The following is a 21,594-nucleotide window of genomic DNA, read 5'->3' as shown; positions in this document are numbered from 1 at the left end:
TGGTTTTAGGAATGTAGAGAATAATACCAGGATTGATAATAATCCAGAAAGCATAGATTCTTGTCATTTCCCATTGTCTCCACCCTGACTCAGCTCAGGAATGTGTTTGGTAGAAGCAATAAAAAAAACAGTCAAAGCATAATCCAAAGTCAAGTAGCTAAACCATAACTTTTGCTCTGAGTGCAAAAGCCTTCCACACATTCTCCTTGCTTGGTCAAATATAGTGATTCTGCATTCCCATACCTCAAAATGCGTTTTCAAGGAAGAGTTGCTGAAAATTAAGAAATTTAAGCCTTTACTCTGAGAGTCACAAAGCACCCTTGACATTCATACTCAACATTCTTCTGCTATAGTAAAGTTGTAAGAACAAAGCCCCAAAATATTTTTAGCAGTGTGAAGAAGCACAGGGCCCAGGAATCTCAGAAAGCTAGAGCAGATGCAGTTTGTACTTTTTCCTCAAACACTAGCAACACAATATTAGCTCATTGAACAACCTGTTCCTGCTCAAGGAAAAAGATTAACAGATGAATAAAATTATCTTTATTTTGAAAATCCTAAGGTTTCCATCAATCATGTGTCCACGTATGTTCAAAAAAAGATGCTGTGCTAATATCCAAATAAGAAACATCACAGAGAGAGCTAAAGACATGAAATCCAAGGTGAGCCAAATTCTCCAAAACAAAAATATAACGTATATTCTATTGGGTATGTTTGGCTCAACATTGGAGTGGTTCTGAAAGAACCAGAAAAAATTCATCAGGATCAGAGCTAGTCTGACAAGGTCATTGTATCCTTTGCTCTTCTCCAGAGGCATCCATCCACATAAACCTAAAAAATTGTTCAGCTCTGAAAGCTCTAGAATTTCAGGGCACTTGGATTTCAGGTGCCTCTCATAGTATCAATGAACCAAAAAGACCTAGGACTACTTTTTTTCCTCTAGGAATATTTGAGACATTTGGTGCCAGTGTGAGTGCAGGGGAGATTGCACTTTTCCTCCTTAATTTTCTAAATTGGTAGTTCTCAGAAACAACAATACCATATTGCCCTGGAATGAATCTAACTAAAACTATTCTAATTAGAATTGTTATAAGATCACACATGCATGGTATATTAACTCAGTGCTTTCCTTTCAACCACTGTGCCTTAGGATAAAAGGAAAAACATTTATTATGTGAATCTAGGTTTGAGACAGCAAAATGCTATAAAAAGCCAATTGTTGATATTTTTGCTTCTGTTTAAGGTAACAATAATCAACTCAAGTGATTGGTGACACAGTCTCAGTAGCTAACCTAGAGTTGGTTTGAAATACAACAATTAAGTATTATTATGGAAAGCTCAGAGGTACTGGGATATCATGAGGAAGTGCCTGAGATATAAAAGACCTGAATTCCCTTTGTACCTGAACTTTAATGGTTCAACCAAGTCAAAAATAATAAAAATAAGGGTTGGTTCAAGGTTTAACCACTGTAGGATACATACATGAAAATTGAATATTAAGAAACAAAACGTGAAAGTGTTGTCAAACTAATGTATAATCATCATCTTTTCTGCAGAAGTCTTGAGATAATGCCACACATTTGCTTTAGAATACACACACACATACACACACACACACACACACACAATACATCCCATTTGTAAGGAGCACCACTGATATTACTTTCCTGGAGAAATAGGACAACAAATTAAAACAGATGCTCTAGCCAGGCATAAAGTGAGAGCCTATTATGACTATTTCCTTTTCTAAAGTAATTTCAGTTTAGAGAGCATCTAACTAAAACCCTTTCTGATATAAATGAAATAGCATTTCTTTGAGACACAAGACTAGTAAATGATACATATTAGTCTGTGTCCTGTGACACACTGCTAATCTGAGAATTAAAGTCGCTTTTTCAGTATGTAAATGTTTAATTTTTTAGCATTAGTTTTAGTAAGTTTGCCCAGAAAGTATATTACCTCTAAGGATGTCACCATCCACCAATTAGAGAAGGCAGCAGTGCACAATCAGCAGTGACCTCTTTATATTATAGACCTTGACACCTGGCTCTACTGGGGAGGGATGGATTAGACAGTTTAATAGAATCTACAGTGACTATATTCTTTCCATGGAAAATATTTTGTTCTGCAGATTGTGCATTTTTTCCTGTGGATTCATTTACAAGGCCAAAACAAAAGTATTTAATGATTTTTACAAGTGAAATAAAACAGCTGAAGATCAGCACATAATCACCATATTTTGTTTTCTCATCTTTAAGTATTTTATCAGTGGGGCTTCCAGTTGAGTTTGAGTCTAGCTTCTCTCAAGACGTAGCCAAGTATTCTGAAGCTTCACTGAGTCCAAACACAAAGCTGAATTCATAGCTATTAATTGAAAAAGACAGGTTGTATCCCTAGCATGTGTGCATCAGTAAAACATTGAAAATTACATTTCTGCCCAAGTCCATCTGAACATTCTGCCTTAGCTGAACTCTGCTAATGTTTTTGTGCCCCGGTTTCTACCTAACACAGATTTAAATAGCTCCTTTTGCTAAAGCATGTGTAGCAGATTTCACAAAAAATAGACTCTTCTTCATACATGAGCATACTACTCCTGACATGTACTTTGAAGTGTTTTTCGCATGCACCAAATGTTATGCTGAGCCAGCTATGTTTTCTTACCCTGGTATCTCCTATGGCATATATTTGTGTGGAAACCAAATAGATATGGCAAAGCAGTCCCATAAACATAATAGTAAGTCTGGTACTTTCCCTCCTCATTAAAGAGGATACAATCTGTGGTCAGAGAACAGAGTCCCTCTCTGGGTAAAGTTAACAGCCTGATATGGAAATAAAATCCCCCCCTTTGGTCTCATTAGTGCTGTGTTCTATGTAACTTGATTGTTCAGTTAAATTCATGTACTAACATAAAAGGGGTGTTTCTTCCTGATGTGCTCAGTATAGTTATTAATTGAAGATAATTTAAGCAATAAACATAAAGTCAGCTTTTAAAATGCCTGATATTATATAATCATAGGAGATCCATCCAGGGAGAGTAAATAAGGATCTGGTCATGTATCAGGACAACTCAAAACCCTGTAGAATCTGCAGAGTCATAAGCACAGTGCACACCTTGATAACATGCTCAGTATAGGAAAGTAAGACAGTGTGTTTACAAGCATTCTGGTTCCTTTGGAGTCTATGGTTGTAACTTACATCCAACCAGCCCTTACCACGGTCAGGCATCTGAGATCCCATGGAGGTCACACTGGTGTTCAGCACATCATTGACAGCAGTATCACAATACAGGCTCCGCTGGACATCATGTTCACTGTCAGTCTGGTCGCTCTCTTCATGTCCACTATCCTTCAGACTGTTGCCCTCTAAGTCCTTGAAGGTGGAGCTTCTAGGTGAAAGAAAGAATGAAGTGTTAGACTGTGATAAGTATGGTTTTAAAAATCTTTCAGAGCCAGGATAATGTCACCTCTGTGGTGAGGCCAACAATGACTGGATTGCTCAACAAGTTGCGAAGAAGAGAAATTTCGCTTTAAAGATAATAGAACTTAACATTGCAGGGAGGTTCCCACTTTTGGATGCTGATGCAACTGATACTTCCTTTCACTTATCTTCAGTGCATTATTATATAATCAAAGCAAAATAATAATAATTAATGTTTACTGAGGAATTACCATGCATGAGACACTGTTCTATGTGTTTATCATGAATTAACTTTTTTTAATTATCACAACTCTGTAAGATGACAGCATATTAATATATATGTACATAACAGAAAATATGTTAATAGATATTCCCATTTTCAGATGCAAAAAACAAAGGGACATGGAAGTTAAATAACTTGAGAAAGGTCACACAGCCTGTAAAAACATAGCAGATCTACCAACCAAGACTGGTACCAGTGTCCTGTTCTTACCCTAAACTCCCCAGAAGCGAAAAAAATGTAACAGATCTACTATCAAACCCAAGAAGTCTTAACTCCAGAGTCTAGACCCTTAACCATTATGTATACTGCCTCTCCAAAGATGTCTACTAATCAACTATAAAAAATGAAAGTGGCAGTAGTAGTTAAGGTAATTCATTTAAAATAGAAAGGATTACAAGAGATCCAAGATGGTGGAGGAGTAAGCGGAAGCTACACTAACCTCCCAGGACCAGTCTGGATTTACAACTTAATTGTGGGGAAATCACATGGCATAACCAACTGAACACTAGCTGGAGAGAAGTCTTAAAAGCATGGGGAGACAGAAAAGGCTGCTACATCACAACGTGACTGGTAGAAACTGCGGAGATGGGAAAGCTGGCTGGGCACCCACGAGTGGCAGCTGAAGGGACTGAGAAACAGCTCAGCAGCCAGGAGTTCCTCCTGAGAAGGGCAGAGTCTAAACCCCCAGCTGGACTTCCCAGCCTACAGCAACATAGAGGAAAGTATAATAGTATCCAGCTGTGAAAAGCAAAAAGCAAAAAGCCACAGGGTTTCTTGCTACCCTGAGAGAAACAGCTAGAGATAAAAGAGCTCTTAAGCAGATCACGTAGGAAAATATTTTGGCCCCAACTTACCCTGGGCTCAAGCAGAGGGAAGGCAGAGAAAACTAGAGATGCTTGGAAAGAATTTGGGGTGGCGGCTTTGAGGGGAGAACTGGGGGAGCAGCCAACCAGGTCCTATGGTAAGCTGGGGTGCTTGATGGTGGCAAATGTAGCTCAGACCCAGAGTGGAAAACCACTGGGAGCGTGGTGGCATGCAGGACCCACTCCACACACCGGTTTTCCCATGGGCAATAAGGCCTGCATATATAATAGTTAAAAAGCTTGCTTTCTGCTAAAGGACCCCCTCATCCTGGGCTGAGAACAACAGATGTTCAGCGTGTAACCTTGAACCAGTCTCTTAGAGCCTATTCTGGGCTCATTTCTAAGAACAGGATGTGGCTAGACAAATAATCCTTATCATCTATGCATGTGTAACATTCTGTTCTCTTATATGTAAAAGTAATAATTACATAAGGCAATGATTGGCACTATGGTTCACAATTTTCTTAGATGTAATCCACCTAAGAAATCAATAAAAGCCTGTTAAAGCAGGGGCAGAGCGCATTTTCTCCTCTAGAAAGTGGCCAGTTCTGTCCCCTCTTCTCCACAGGACTCTTGCTGTCACTGTGCATTTATTCCCTCATCCACAAAGCCGAGGACTCTGCTGGTCAGAGTTCTGCGACAGGGTCACAGTGCTGACTCATTCCCAATGCTGCAGGCAGACCATTACCCTCCAAGTGGCATCAGCCTGAGGGGAAGCAAAAGCCCCGCCTACAGGAATTAATATGCCCCATCCTCAGTCTTTAAGCCTGATGGCTAGTCACAGATTGACTAGATTAAAAACTAAAGGCGACATACAAAGGCAGTGGAGCTCTGGTAGTCTCCAACAGGCTGCCTAGGTCCAAACTGGTACACAATCTGATGCCATCAGAAGCAGATCCAGGAGTGCAGATCAATCTAAGAAGCAGCAATAAACAATGAGAGCCACAAAAATGGGGATATAGAGAAACAATCCCCCATCGAAAGGAAAAAAAAGAATCCCCAGAAAGAGTGCTAAATGAAATAGAGGATAGCAAACTATCAGACATGGAATTCAAAACATGGATTATGGGGAAGCTTAATGAGCTCAGCGAGCTCCAGAAAAACTACAAAGAACTCCAGGGAAACTACAAGTAATTTGCTAAGAATTACACCAGCAAGAAAATGGACATAGAAGCTATCAATAAGAGCCAGGAGGAAATGAAGAATACAATTTCTGAATTGAAGAACACAGTAGAAGAAATTAAAGCAGGCTAGAGGAAGCAGAATATCAAATCAATAAGATGGAAAACAACATAGAAAAAATTCCCAGACATTACAACAAAATGAAAATAGACTAAACAAAACTGAAGAGATTTTAAGACAGCTGCAGGACAACATGAAATGTAATAATATCCGCATCATAGGAATTCTAGAAGGAGAAGAAGAGGAGCAAGGGATAGAAACCCTGTTTGAAAAACTAGTGACAGAAAACTTCCCTAACATGAGGAGAGAAAGAGTCACGCAAGTCCAGGAAGCACAGAGGGTCCCAATGAAGATGAATCCCAAAAGACCCACTTCAAGAAACATCATAATTAAAATGGCAACATTCAAAGACAAAGAGAGAATCCTAAAAGCAGCAAGAGAATAACAACTAATAACATACAAGGGAGCTCCAATAAGGCTATCATCAGATTTCTCAACAGAAACACTACAAGCCAGAATGGAACGGCAAAAAATATTTAAAGCAATGAAAAACAAAGATCTACAACCAAGAATACACTACCCAGTAAGGCTATCATTCAAAATGGAAGGAGAAACAAGGAGTTTCCAAGACAAAAGAAGGCTAAAAAAATACATCTCCACCAAACAAGCATTGCAAGAGATGCTAAAGGGTCTTCTTTAAGTAGATGAAGAGACAGAGATAGACAGAGAGGAACACAAGTACAAAGGGGTAAAATGACAATGAATAAGTACCTATCAATAATAACCTTAAATGTAAATGGATTAAATGCTCCAATCAAAAGACATAGGGTAGATAAATAAATTAGAAAGCATGACCCACATATATGCTGTCTACAAGAGACCCACCTTAGAACAAAAGAGCAACAAAGACTGAAAGTGAAGGGATGGAAAAAAGTGTTTCAAGCAAAAGGACCGGAAAAAAAAGCTGCGGTAGCAATACTCATATAAGACAAAACAGATTTCACAGCAAAGTCCATAAAAAGAAACAAAGGACATTTCATAATACTTCAGGTAAAAATCCATAAAGAAGGTATAACCCTTGTAAATATATATGCACCCAACTTAGGAGCACCGATATATGTAAGGAAAACTTTGAAAGACTTCAGGAAGGATATAGACAACAACACACTCATAGTAGGGGACTTTAACACCTCATTGTCAACAATGGACAGATCTTCGAAGCAAAAAAACACCACAGATATTGAGGCACTGAACAGCACTCTATATCAAATGAACTTAATTGATATATATAGTACTTTTCACCCCAAAGAAGCAAAATATACATTATTTTCAAGTGTACGTGGAACATTTTCAAAGACAGAATACATGACAAGACACTAAACAAGCCTCAACAAATTCAAAAAAATTGAAATTATGTCAAGAATCTTCTCAGATCACAATGACTTAAAATTGGAAATCAACATCAAGGAAAACACTCAAAAACATTCAAACTCATGGAGAATGAATAACATGCTATTAAATAATGAATGGGTTAACATGACATCAAGAAAGAAATCAAGAAGTTTCTGGAAAAAAAATGATAATGAACACACAACAACCCAAAACCTATGGGATACAGCGAAAGCAGTCCTGAGAGGAAAGTTTGCAGCAATACAGGACTACCTAAAAAGGATACAAGAATCTCAAATAAAAAACCTAACTCTACAGCTACAAGAACTAGAGGAACAACAAAAAACAAAGCCCAGAGGGAGTAGAAGGAAGAAAATCATCAAGATCAGAGCAGAATTAAATGACATAGAGACTGAACAAACAATTCAAAAGATCAACAAAAGTAGGAGCTGGTTCTTTAAAAAGATAAACAAAATCAAAAAGCCTTTAACCAAGCTCATCAAGAAAAAAAAGAGAGAGGACCGAAATAAATAAAATCAGAAATGAAAGAGGAGATATTACAACTGATACTATAGAAATACAAAGGATTGTAAGAAATTATTACAAACAACTGTATCACAATAAATTTAAAAACCTAGATGAAACAGACAAAATTCTGAAAACATATAGTCTTCCAAAACTAGATCAAGAAGAAGCAAAAAGCCTACACAGATTAATAACAACTAGTGAAATTGAAGCAGTAATCAAAAAAGTTTGGCACACAAAAGTCCTGGACTGGAAGGCTTCACAGGTGAATTTTACAAAACTTTTAGGAAAGAACTAACTCCTATGCTTCTCAGACTATTTCAAAAAATCCAAGAAGAGGGAAGACTCCCAAACTCGTTCTGCAAAGCCAATATTACCCTAATTCCAAAACCACTTCAAGACACAACAAAGAAAGAAAACTACAGGCCAATATCGATGATGAACATAGACACTAAAATTCTCAACAAAATTTTGTCAAACCGGATCCAGAAATATATTAGAAAGATTATACACCAGGAACAAGTGGGATTCACCCCAGGGATGCAAGGATGGTTTAATATTCGCAAATCAATAAACGTAATACACCACATAAACAAAATGAAAGACAAAAATCATATGATCATATCAACAGATGCAGAAAAAGCATTTGAAAAAGTACAACACCCATTTATGATGAATATTCTCAGAAAAATGGGAATATAGGGAGCATACCTCAACATAATAAAGGCCATATATGAACAACCTGAAGCCAACATCACAGTCAATGGGCAAAAACTGCGAATATTCCCCCTTAGGTCAGGAACAAGACAAGGATGTCCACTATCTTTTCTCCTATTCAACATAGTCTTGGAAGTTCTCCCCACAGCAATCAGACAAGAAAGAGAAATAAAAGGCATCCAAATTGGAAAAGAGGAAGTAAAACTGTCATTATTTGCAGATGACAAAATAGTCTACAGAGAAAACCCTATAGACTCCACGAAAAACTACTTGACCTAATAAGTGAATTTGGCAAAATAGCAGGGTATAAAGTCAATATTTGGAAACCGAAGGTATTTCTGTACCCCAACAATATAATTTCAGAGATAGAAACAAGAAAAAAAATCCCATTTCCCATAGCAACAAAAATAAATAAATAAATAAAGTACTTAGGAATAAACTTAACCAAGAACGTAAAAGACCTGTACTCTGAAAACTATATAACACTGAAGAAAGAAATTAAGGAAGATATAAATGGAATCATATATCATGTTCATGGATGGGAAGAATCAACATCATTAAAATGTCTATACTACCCAAAGCAATTTATATATTCAATGCAATCCCTATTAATATACCAGCAACGTATTTCACAGACCTAGAAGAAATACTTCCAAAATTTGCATGGAACCAAAAAAAGAGCCCGAATAGCCACAGCAATCTTGAGGGAGAAGAACACAGTAGGAGGAATCACAATACCTGATATCAAGTATATTACATGGCCATGGTAATCAAAAGAGTCTGGTCCTGGCATAAAAACAGACATGCAGATCAATGGAACAGAGTAGAGAGCTAAGAAATAAACCCAGTTCTATATGGTCAACTAATATTTGACAAAGGGGGAAAGAACATCAAATGGAGTGAAAAGAGCCTCTTCAACAAATGGTGTTGGGAGAACTGGACAGGGACATGCAAAAAAATGAAACTAGACCACCACCTTATACCGTACATCACAATAAACTCAAGATTGATTAAAGACTTAAATGAATCTGTGGTACCATAAAAGCCCTAGAGGAAAACATAGGCAGGAAAATTTCAGATATGCAACGTAGCAACATTTTCACTGATACATCTCCTAAGGCAAGGGAAATACAGGAAAGAACAAACAAATGAGACCACATGAAACTAAAGAGTTCCTGCTCATCAAAAGAAAATATCAGCAAGATGAAAAGGAAAACAACGGTATGGGATAATATATTTACCAATAATACCTCAGACAACGGATTTATCTCCAAAATATATAAAGAACTTATATGACAACACCAAAAAGACAGACAACCCAATTAAAAAATGGGCAAAGGACCTGAACAAACACTTCTCCAAAGAGGACATACAGAGGGTCCACAGGTACATGAAAGTATGCTGAACATCACTAGCAATCAGAGAGATGCAAATAAAAACAACAATGAGATACCGCTTTACACAAGTCAGAATGGCCATCATCAGCAAATCACAAACAACTTGTGCTGGCGAGGATGCAGAGAAAAGAGAACCCTGGTGCACTGCTGGTGGGAATGCAGACTGGTGCAGCCATCACGGAAAACAGTTTGGAATTACCTCAAAAATCTAAGAATGGAACTGCCTTTTGAACCAGCAATTCCATTGCTAGAATTATATTTGAAAAATCCCAAAACACCAATTCAAAGAACCTATGCACCCCTATGTTCATAGTAGTACCAGTTACAATAGCCAAGTGCTGGAAACAACCTAAGTGCCCGTCTGCAGATGAGTGTATCAAAAAACTGTGGTACATTTATACAAAGGAATACTATGTATCAGAAAGAAAGAAGGAACTCCTACCATTTGCACAACATGGATAGAACTAGGGAGAATTATGCTTAGCGAAATAAGCCAGGAAATGGAAGAAAAATACCTTATCCTAACACCTATTACAGGAGACTAATTAACAACATAAATGAATGAGCAAAATTGAACCAGAGGGCATAAGCCTATGATCTCATTACCTGAGTGATTGTCTGTACTTATAGGCCTCTCTTTACCCTGGCTGGTTTGGCTCAGTGGATTGAGCGTCGGCCTGCGAGCTAAGTGTCGCTGGTTCGATCTTCCAGTCAGGGCACATCAGAGAAGGAAAACTCTGATTCCAAAAAACCCCCGCTGCCTTGCAGCATACCTCTTCAGGGGAAAGGCTAAGGGAGTAAACCCCGACAGAAAATCCGGAGCCGGAGTCCCTAAGGCGGTTTGACGTTGTAGTCAACACCGGCAACTCCTGTGGCGCACCTGAAGCCAAGCTGTATTGACTCCGTCTTTCCCTTGGATCCTTCAGCTGCGAAGAGAGGGGGGGTCTGCTGCATGGGCAACAGCAGACCCTCCATATCACCCTGCCCAAGCTCTGTAGCTTTAGCTTCACTGGAGAGGACACTCCAGCGTCATCGCAAGATGTTGATTCAACACGGGAGGAGACAGATACCGTGTCACTCCTGAGTCGGACTGCACAGCCATTCTTGGCGGTGCAGATAGACTCTTAAGAAGCTACACCATCGTCTCTCGAGACGGACGCCTGCCGATAGGCCTCTCTTAATCCTCTCTGCATCATTGCCTCCTGAGACTCAATGGTTTGGCTTAACCACGTAGCTTGACTACAACAGGAATGCCAGCCTGTTAAACCAAGCACGCTGTTGTCTGGGGACAGCCAACTGATCTGGAGTCTGCAAGATCCTTCACCATGTGGGAAGGCCACCCTCCCCTCCACAGCCCCACTCTTATTAGGGCTTTCTGGACCCAAGGGTAGGTAGGACAACGACCATGCCCAGCTTGAAGCAGCTAGAGGAACTTGAGACCTTCGCCCATTGTTCTTTATAGGATTATAAATAGTCTTAAGTCTGAGGGGAGGGTTTTTATTTTTTATTCTTATAAAAAATTAATTAATTAAATTATTTAAAATAAAAAAAAGAATAATATAGGAAAGGATGAAGCCAGATAACTTGTATGTACAACCCATGGGCATGGACTGGGGGCAGGTGGGACTGCTGGGGGAGGGGTGGTTCTGGGCAGAGGGTAGCAAAAGGGAAAAAAATTGAAACTATAGTAACAATATAATCAATAAAATATAGTTAAAAAATAGAAAAGATTATTGGGATCAGAGAACTCAGGTCAATTTTAACTGAGATAGACAAAGGGACAGATTCAGAGAAAAAGGAGAGGAAGGAGCTGAGAAGAGTAGAGCCTTGGTGCATGACAGGTAAGATGATAAGGTGAATCAGAAAGTGAGCTACAACAAATTTTCTGTTTAGTTTTGTTAAGAACATGGAAACTTTCAGTTCAATTTGGAAGTAATTTTTCTTACACTTGTTCAATCCATCCACCACACAATGCACTAAGAATACTATCCAAATACCTCACACTTTTCTCATGAACTAGACAATACTACATAAGATACATCTATACAGGCCTCACTAGTAATTTCTAATGTTTTGTATGTCCTGACAGAATCTGTAACGGTGCTACACCATGGACCATTATGCATCTAAAACACTTCTTGAGTGGAGAATCCATTCCCTAGTCAGTGAGGAAGCAGCAAAGGCATACTTAAAAAAAATGTGTTGTTGGACTTAACGGCCAAAATAGAGGCCTAGACTGACATGCTCTGTCTCCCTTCGCAACTAAGAGGGAATACAACTAACGCAAAACCGAAAATAACCAGAAGTTCCAGAAAATAAATGGAAGCCCAGTGTATGAAGTTATAAAGAAGTGGTGCTCATCAAGACAGGTAGGTGGGGCGAAGACGGGGAGGAGAGTTCAAGCTGTGCTGTCCACGGCAGCAGCAGCGACGGAGGCAGGACAGCGGTAAGTACAGACACCCATATTTAGGGGGAGGAGAGAAGTGCCTGGGGAGCACTCACAGCTGCAGACCAGACCCGTCAACTTACAATTTCAAAGCCAGGGGAGGCAGACCTCCATTGCCTTGGACTGTGAGGCCGGAGGGGGTGGAGAAGGAGGAGGAGGCTCCTGGTCTCTCAGCTCAGAGTGAAGGTAGAAATCCATCTTGGACCCCCAACCTCACACAAAACACCACAGTGAGAAGGGTCACCCAGTAGTGACAAGTGCATGGGGCTCTGTTCCCTACAGCGTAGCAGGCGTGACAGCCCTGCCTAGGAAGCAAAGGTAAACACAAAGCAGTCACGATGGCACAGATCATGATGGAGATCCCGGTGATGCAGTTGACCAGACAGCAAATATCTAATCTAATGGCTCAGCAGATAGAAAATGTTTCTGAGGCTCAGTTCAGAGCTTTGGTTATGAGAATGCTTATCGGCCTAACAGCAAATCTTAAACAAGATGGGGAAGGAATGAAGTCTAGTCCTGCTGAAATGCACAAAAAGACATATGAAACTAGTGGTGAGGGCAAGAAAACCAGGAATCAAATCAACAAATCGGAACATAGGGAAGGAACAAACAGTCAACCAGTACAGAAAGAGGAAACAAAAAGCGAGGAAAATGAGGAGAGGCTCAGAAACTTATTGGACAGCTATAAGCAGAACAACATCCAAATCATAGGGCTGCCAGAAGGTGAAGAAGAAAAACTAGAAATAGAAAAATTATGTGAAAAAATAATGAAGCAGAACCTCCCTAACTTGGGGAAGGAAATAGACTTACAGGTCCAGGAAGCACAGAGAGTTCAAAAAAAAACTGGACCCAGAGAGAACCACACCAAGACATGATATAATCAAAATGCCAAAAATTAAAGATAAAGAGAGAATCTTAAAAGCAATAAGAGAGAAGAAGAAAATTATGTACAAAGGGGTCCCAATAAGACTATCAGCTGATTTCTCAAAAGAAACTTTGTAGGCAAAAAGGGACTGGCAACAAGTATTCAATATGATAAAAAACAAGGACCTACAACATAGATTACTCTGTCCAGCAAAGCTATCATTTGGAATGGCAGGGCAGATGAAGTGCTTCCCAGACAAAGTAAAGCTAAAGGAGTTCATCATCATGAAGCTATTATTACATGAAAGGTCAAAGGTACTTATTTAAGAAAAAGAAGATCAAAATTATGAACATTAAAATGACAACAAAGTTACAACTATCAACAACTGAATCTAAAAAAATAACAAAATCTAATTAAACAAACAGAATAGGAACAGAATTATAAGTATGGGGATCATTTGGAGTGTTATCAGCTGGGAGGGGGAAGGGGGTGAAATGGGGAAATGGTATAGGGACTAAGAAGCATAATTGCTTGGTACAAAATAGGGAGAAGTTAAGAATAATATAGGGAAGGGTGAAACCAAAGAACTTATGTGCACAACCCATAGAAATGAACTAAGGGGGGTGGGACTGCTAAAGGAATGGTGGGTAGTGAACAGTGGGGAGCAAAGGGAAAAATTAGGACTACTGTAACAACATAATCAATAAAATATTCTTTAAAAAATGATCAACACTATGATCAAATGGGATTCATCCCAGGAATGCAAGGATGGTTTAATATTTGCAAATCAATATATGTAATACACCACATAAACAAAAGGAAAGACAAAACTCTCATGATCATATCAATAGATGAAGAAAATGCATTTGATAAAGTACAACAGCCATTTATGATGAAAACACTCATCAAAATGGAAACAGAGGGAGTGTACCTCAACATAATAAAGGCTATATACAGGAAACCTGAAGCCAACATCATGCCCGATTGACAAAAACTGAAAGCATTCCCCCTGAGGCCAGGAACAAGACAAGGATGTCCACTCTCTCCATTCCTATTCAACAGGGTCTTGGAAGTTCTAGCCACAGCAATAAGACAAGTAAAAAGAATAAAAGACATCCAAATTGGAAAAGAGGTAGTAAAACTGTCATTATTTGCAGATGACATGATAGTGTACAAAGAATACCATATACTCTCCACTAAAAAACTACTCTACATATTAACTGAATTCAGCAAAATAGCAGGGTACAAAGTCAATATTCAGAAATCAAAGGCATTTCTGTACACAAACAATAAAATATCAGAAATAGAAACTAAAAAACAAACAAACAAAAAAAAAACAGTTACTATAGCAACAAGAAAAATAAAGTACCTAGGAATGATTTAACAAAAGAGATAAAAGACCTGTACTCAGAAACCTGCATAACACTGAAGAAAGAAATTAAGGAAGGTACAAATAAATGGAAACATATACCATGTTCATGGACGGGAAGAATCAACATCATTAAAATGTCCACACTACCTGAATCAATTTATATAGTCAGCACAAACCCTATAAAATACCAGTGACGTATTTCACAGACGTAGAACAAATATTTCAAAAATTTATATGGAATGAAAAAAGACCCCGAATAGCCACAGCAATCTTGGGACAGAACACAGCAGGAGGTATCACAATACCTGAGGTCAAACTATAGTACAAAACCACTGTGATCAAGACAATCTGGTACTGGCATAAGAACAGACATATAGATCAATGGAACAGAATAGAGAGCCCAGAAATAAACCCCTGTCTCTATGGTCAACTAATATTTGACAAAGGGGGAAGGACAATGATTTGGAGTGAGAAGAGCCTCTTCAACAAATGGTGCTAGAAGAAATGGACAGACATGCAAACAACTGAAACTAGACCACCAACTTACACCACACACCAGAATAAACTCAAGATAAATCAAAGACTTAAATGTAAACCGTGACACCATAAAAGTCCTAGAGGAAAACGTACGCAGGAAATTTTCATATATCCCATGTAACAATATTTTCACTGATACATCTCCTAAGGCAAGGAAAATACAGGAAAGAATAAACCAATGGGATTACATCAAACTAAAGTGTTTCTGCTCAGCAAAAGAATATATCAGCAATATGAGTAGGGAACCAAATTTATGGGAAAACATATTTGCCAATAATACCTAAGACAAGGGATTGATCTCCAAAATATATAAAGAATTTACACATCTCAACACCAAGAAGCCAGACAGCCCAATTTAAAAATGGGCAAAGGACCTGAACAAACATTTATCCAAAGAGGATATACAGAAGGTCCATATGCATAAGAAAGAATGCTCAACATCATTAGCCATCAGAAATGCAAATAAAAAACACAATGAGATACCACTTTACACCAGTCAGAATAGCCATCATCAACAAATGAACAAACAATTAGTGCTGACGAGGATGTGGAGAAATGGGAACACTAGTGCACTATTGGTGGGAATACAGACTGGTGCAGCCACAATGGAAAATACTATGGAATTTCTTGAAAAAACAAAAAATGGAACTTCCTTTTGAACCAGCGATTCCACTGCTAGGATTATTCTCAAAGCATCCTGAAACCCCAATTCAAAAGAACTTAGGCACCTCTATGTTCATAGCAGTGCTTTTTACAATAGCCAAGTGCTTCAAACAGTGTAAGTGCCCATCTGCAGATGAGTGGATTAACAAACTGTGGTACATTTACAAAATGGAGTAGTATGCAGCAGAAAGAAAGAAGGAACTCCTGCTATTTCTGACAGCATAGATGGAACTAGAGAGAATTATTGTGAGCAAAATAAGCCAGGCAAAGAAAGATAAATACCATATGACATCACTTGATACAGCAGACTAACACAAACAAATGAACAAAAGTGAACAAGGAACAGAATAACAGTTATTGAGGGTTGCAGAGGGAGAGAAGGGGGTTAAATAGGGGAAGGGTTTAGTAAAGGAACTAGTATAAATAACCCATGGACATGAACAACAGGCTGGGGATTGACTGTGGGAGAAGGGGTGAGCTGGGTGTGGGGGGAGTAAGAAGGGTAGAAGTGGGACAACTGTTAAAGAAAAACAATAAAAATAAAAATTTTTTAAAAATGTAAGTTTTCATGTTATAAGTCTGCCTTGAATGTATATCAGATATTCAAGAGCTGACCTAAGATGGTGAGGGTCCCCAGGAATTTTAGCTCTCTGCTATGCTATGAAAGTCAGGCTCATTCTCTCAGTTTAATCTGATCATAAAATTCTCAGGTACCTAGAGCTAGCCCAAGGGACCTACGAGGATAAGCAAGTCCCTGGTTTTATCAGAAATTTCATAAAAGGAGCTTTGTTTTATATCCTCATGACTATTTTGTAACTACAAAATTGTAGTTTTTAATCTTTTCACATTTTTCACCCAGTTCCCATTGGAAATACCAAGAGAAACACTTTGTAAAGTATATGATTATCTAACCCCTATGCTATATAACCGAAACTAATACAAAGTAATATTGATTGTAAACTGTAATTGAAAAATAAAATTTAATTAAAAATAAATAAAACCCAAGGTGAAAAAAAGGAGCTTTGAAATCAAAGTTGTGAAGAAAAAACAAAGCAGATTTCTGCTGAAAAATTAATCAGTGCACAAAAAGAGGGTGTTATTATTTTTTCTTCTAAAACAAATTTGTCAGATCCTTTTGAATTCTTCACCACAAAAAAAAAATCCAAACTATGCTATGACAATAATCCTGGGATATTTGTTTTCAGATATTTAATGACTACCACCTAAGGTCACAAGCGATTCCAAACCAACACATATAAACCTAGCATGTTCTTAGGGGTTCCTGCAGCGTCATGAAATAAAATAGAAATGAATTAAAGTTGCTTGTACCACAAGCTAATTTATTCCTCAAATCCTACTTTTCTGGTGACATAAAATTATGGGTTTAGACCCAGTAAAATAATAGAATTTTCAAGTTTTCTCTACTGTAGTTCTAACATACATTGCTTGTGCCTCTCTTTCATTTCTACTATTTTAACAAACACATTCAGAGTTCAATTTTAGCTGCAGAATAACCACTAGACCATCCAAGAGGTTATGTGCATGGTCTGTACTGGTTTTCCTATACAAGTTCTTGCTTTACTTAGTTCTCTCTCTTTATAGGTTTTCCTGAAACCCTTGTATTACCTCCATTGGGCACCTTGGTGCCCACTGCACCAGATGGAATCTTCCTTGGTGGTAATCATCTCTGTATTCACTTACATTGTGGTTTCATGGATAACTGAGTTATAACCAACCAACACACAAATCTCAACTTTGAATGCTTCATTAGAAACACTTTCAAACGTTTTAAGAGGTATTGAGTCAGGCAAAGTTCTTTTCTTTCCATCCTAATTCCTTTAAATATAAAGAATTAGTTTTATTTGTCATTAAAATGTCTTCAAAATAACTTCAAAATTGTCAAAATAACAATTTCGAAATTCACTGAAGTTCCACATGAGAAAATGTTTAAGACCTCTCTGTTTAAAGTGAAGAGTAACAATAATTTTGATAACACAATTTTGAAAGTATTTGTTCTCTAAGATTTCTAATTCATCACATAAAATTGTATTTTAATAGGATGCCAATTTTATTTTTAAACTTGTGCTTATGCATACATTTATATAGAAAAAAATAACCACAAAAGGCCCCACATAGCAACAGTGATCCTGAGAAAGAACATAGTTGGAGGAATCACACTACCTAATATCAAACTATACTATAAGACAATAGCAATCAAATCAACATGGTACTGGCATAAAAATGACACATAGATGAATGGATCAGAATAGAGAGGCCCAAAATAAACCCATACTTTTAGAGTCAATTAATATTCAACAGAGGAAGCAAGCACATACAATGGGATAAAGATAGTTCTTCAATAAATTGTCTTGGGAAAATTGGAGAGATATGTGCAGGAAAATGAAACTAGACCACTTTCTTACACCACATACAAGAATACATTCAAAATGGATCAAAGACTTAAGTGGTAGAACTGAAAACATAAAAATCATAGAAGAAAACATATGCATCAAAGTCTCTGACATTGCTCATAGCAATTTTTTATTGGATATATCTCCCCAGGCAAGAAAAACGAAAAATAAATAAATAAATAAATAAATAAACAAACGGGATTTCATCATACTAAAAAGTTCTGGCACACCAAATGAAATCATCAACAGAATAAAAAGGCAACCCACTGAATTGTAGAACATATTCGCTGCTACCTCTGATAAGGGGTTAATATCCAAAAGTTATAATGAACTTATAAAACTCTACACCATAAAAACAAACAACCCATTAAAAAGTGGGCACAAGATCTGAATAGACACTTCTCCCAAAAGGACATACAAATGGCCATTAGACATATGAAAAGATGCTCAAAGTCACTAATTTTCAGAGATGTGGAAATTAAAACCACAGTGAAATATCATCTCATACTGGTCAGAATAGCTATCATCAATAAATCAGGGAGGGAAGATGGCGGAGGAGTGAGGAGAGGCTGAGGTTTCAAGCTCCCGAGACCCTTCTGCAGTTTGGGCTAACTGCAGACAGAACATCTCAGTGAGCAGCTGGACACTGGCAGGAGTTGAGCCCAGGCACTGCTGGATTAGAGAAAATCCATCTTGGAACAACCTGTTTAGGGAGGATAGCGGAGAAAAAGGGGACGAAAGGGGATTCCTGACTGGGGCAGCTGCTGGAGCTGCGGCTGGAAGGACACAAAGGATTTTGGGGGACCACAGGCCGCCCCGGGAGAGGAGTTGGGAGGAGAGCGGATCTCTGCCCGCTGGCAGAGACGGGACTCGACCAAGTGGCATTGGCGCTGAAGGACAGGAGACAGCGTGCTGCAGGGCAAGTGAGAACATAATTCTCCTTTATATTTTTCTCTAGTGGATGGTGGAGAGGGGAGGAAAGTTTGGGGGTGGTAGGCCATTCTTGAGGAGCGCAGGCACAGTGGTGCGCTCATCCACCCCCCAACCCTCCCCTTGGGGCACGGGGGCGCGCATAGGTAAGTGCCCTAATTCACTGGCCCAGGTGCGCAGGGCTGTGCATCCAGGTGCCCCTCGGACAAATGCCAACAGACATAAAATCAGTGACCCAACGGCGCAGGGAGGGCCCACTGGACACGCAGAAGACTGCGGGCAAACGCCCCTGGCCAGCCCAGTGGGCGCTAGGCCGAAGTACCAGGCCGGAATCCAGAGCGCAGAGCACTTCCCCAGGCTCTGCGCGTGCCCGCTCAGGAGGTGCGGGAAGGTGGGCAGCAGGACTCACAGACACTCACTTCTACTGAGCACACGTGTCTGCAGCCCAGCCCTAAGAGGCGAAAGACCAACTCCCGGAACACCGTGCTGCAGGCCTGAGGCTAGCTCCCCAGCTGCTTGGGTGCACACCTGCACTCGAGCCAAAAAACACCTTAAGGGCTTTCCCAGAGCACAGCCGCAGCCAGCTTTCTAGGAGCGCAGCGCAGCAGGCCGGAGCTTAGTTCCCCAGACACCTTGGGCGCGCACCAGTGCTCTAGCCAAAAAAACTCCTAGAGGGCTTTCCTGGAGCTTGGCGAGGCCTGCTTTCTGGGAGCTCAGCGCGGCAGGCCTGAGCTTAGTTCCCCAGCTGCCTTGGGCGAGCACTGATGCTTGAGTGAAAAAAAAAAAAAAAAAAAAAACACCTTACCAGCTTCCCCAGAGTGCAGCATGGCCTGCTTTCCTGGAGCGCGGTGTGGCAGACCTGAAGTGGGCTCTTGGCTGCCTTGCATTGCACCTAGCCGGCCACCTCGGGCACACCACTGCTACAAGGAATAGGAATCTCTGACCCTTCACATTAGACCAGCTGTTGACGCAGAAAAAGAAGACGACACAAGAAGGCTGAACTGACATCTCCACAAAAGAATTCGAGATAAAGTAGATAGAGTGACTCCCATCAACAAGCCAGAAGGAATATCCTAACAACAACAACAACAACAACAAAAATCTGAAATATGACCAGACAGCATAAACAAACGATATAAAAGGTACCCCAAGAACATCAGGCTCAGGAGATCAAAGAGACTGCACCACTGAAACCCCCAGATCTACCATAAAAAATCTCATACCACAAAGGAGGGAAGGCAAAGCAGACAAATCCAAATAACAAAAACAAACAAGAAGAATCCAACATGGTAAGACGCAGAAACAACCTCTCAATTAAAAGAAAAGAGGAATCCCCAGAAAGAGAGGTAGATGGAATAGACATAGCCCAAATGTCAGACATGGAATTCAAAACTATGGTGGTGAAGAAGCTCAATATGCTCGAAAACCTCAAAAACAACTATGACAACCTCCAAGGAAGTTACCAACAGCTCCAAGAAAATTACAGGGAACTTCCCGAGAACTACACCAGCATAAAAAAAGACATAGAAACTGTTAACAAGACCCAGGAAGAAATGAAGAATGCAATCTCTGAACTGAGAAACACAGTAGAATCAGTCAAAAGCAGACTAAACGAAGCAGAGGATTGGATTAGTGAGTTAGAGGATAATGTAGGTAATAATTCTCAAATGATACAGTAAAATGAAAAAAGATTGAAAAAATATGAACAAGATGTAAGGGAATTACAGGATAGCATTAGAAAAAATAATTTAAGGATCATTGGAATACGAGAGGGGGAAGAAAAGGAGCATGGAATTGAAAATCTGATAGGAGAAATAGTGACAGAAAATTTTCCGAACCTGATGAGAGAAAAAGCTATGCAAGTCCAAGAAGCACTGAGAGTTCCAATCAAGAGGAACCCCCAAAAACCCACTCCAAGGCACATCATAGTTAAAATGGCAATATTCCAAGAAAAAGAGAGAATCCTAAAGGCAGCAAGAGAAAAAGAGCAAATAACTTACAAGGGAGCCCCAATAAGGCTATCGACCGATTTCTCAACAGAAACATTACAAGCCAGAAGGGAATGACAAAAAATATTTCAAGCAATGAAAAACAAAGGCCTACAACCAAGAATACTCTCCCCAGCAAGGCTCTCATTCAAAATAGAAGGTGAAATAAGGAGTTTCTCAGACAAAGGAAGACTAAAAGAATACATCTCCACCAAACCAGCATTACAAGAGACGCTAAAGGGAATATTCTAAGAAAAAAGGAAGAGAAAAAACAAAAAAAGAGTAGAGGAACAGAGATACAAAAGGGAAATGAATAAATACATGTCAATAATAACCTTAAATGTAAATGGATTAAATGCTCCCATTAAAAGACATAGGGTAACGGAATGGATAAGAAAACAGGACCCACATATTTGATGTCTACAAGAAGCACACCTCAAAACAAAAGATTTACATACACTGAAAGTAAAGGGATATAAAAAAATATTCCAAGCAAATGGACCTGAAAAAAAAGCTGGGGTAGCAGTCCTCATATCAGTCAAAATGGATTTCAAAGCAAGGGCAATAAAAAGAGAGAAAGAAGGACATTTCATAATACTTAAAGGAACGATT

The 21,594-nt window shown here is 39.1% G+C and overlaps 1 protein-coding gene across 1 annotated transcript in view; it reads right to left on the bottom strand.

Annotated features, from left to right (window-relative positions):
• PCDH19 (protocadherin 19) overlaps window positions 1-21,594 on the bottom strand; it is a 187,019-nt gene that overhangs the window by 45,043 nt on the left and 120,382 nt on the right. Inside the window, 1 exon segment of the mRNA XM_090265012.1 lies at window positions 3,210-3,382. Coding sequence (XP_090121138.1) covers window positions 3,210-3,382 — 173 coding nt within the window.

Source organism: Furipterus horrens, unplaced genomic scaffold (assembly GCF_987537825.1).
Source record: "Furipterus horrens unplaced genomic scaffold, mFurHor1.1.pri manual_scaffold_17, whole genome shotgun sequence".
In the NCBI taxonomy this organism is placed as follows: Eukaryota; Metazoa; Chordata; class Mammalia; order Chiroptera; family Furipteridae; genus Furipterus; species Furipterus horrens.
Note: the sequence above shows the minus strand (reverse complement) of the source record. Positions and strands in the feature narration are given on the sequence as shown.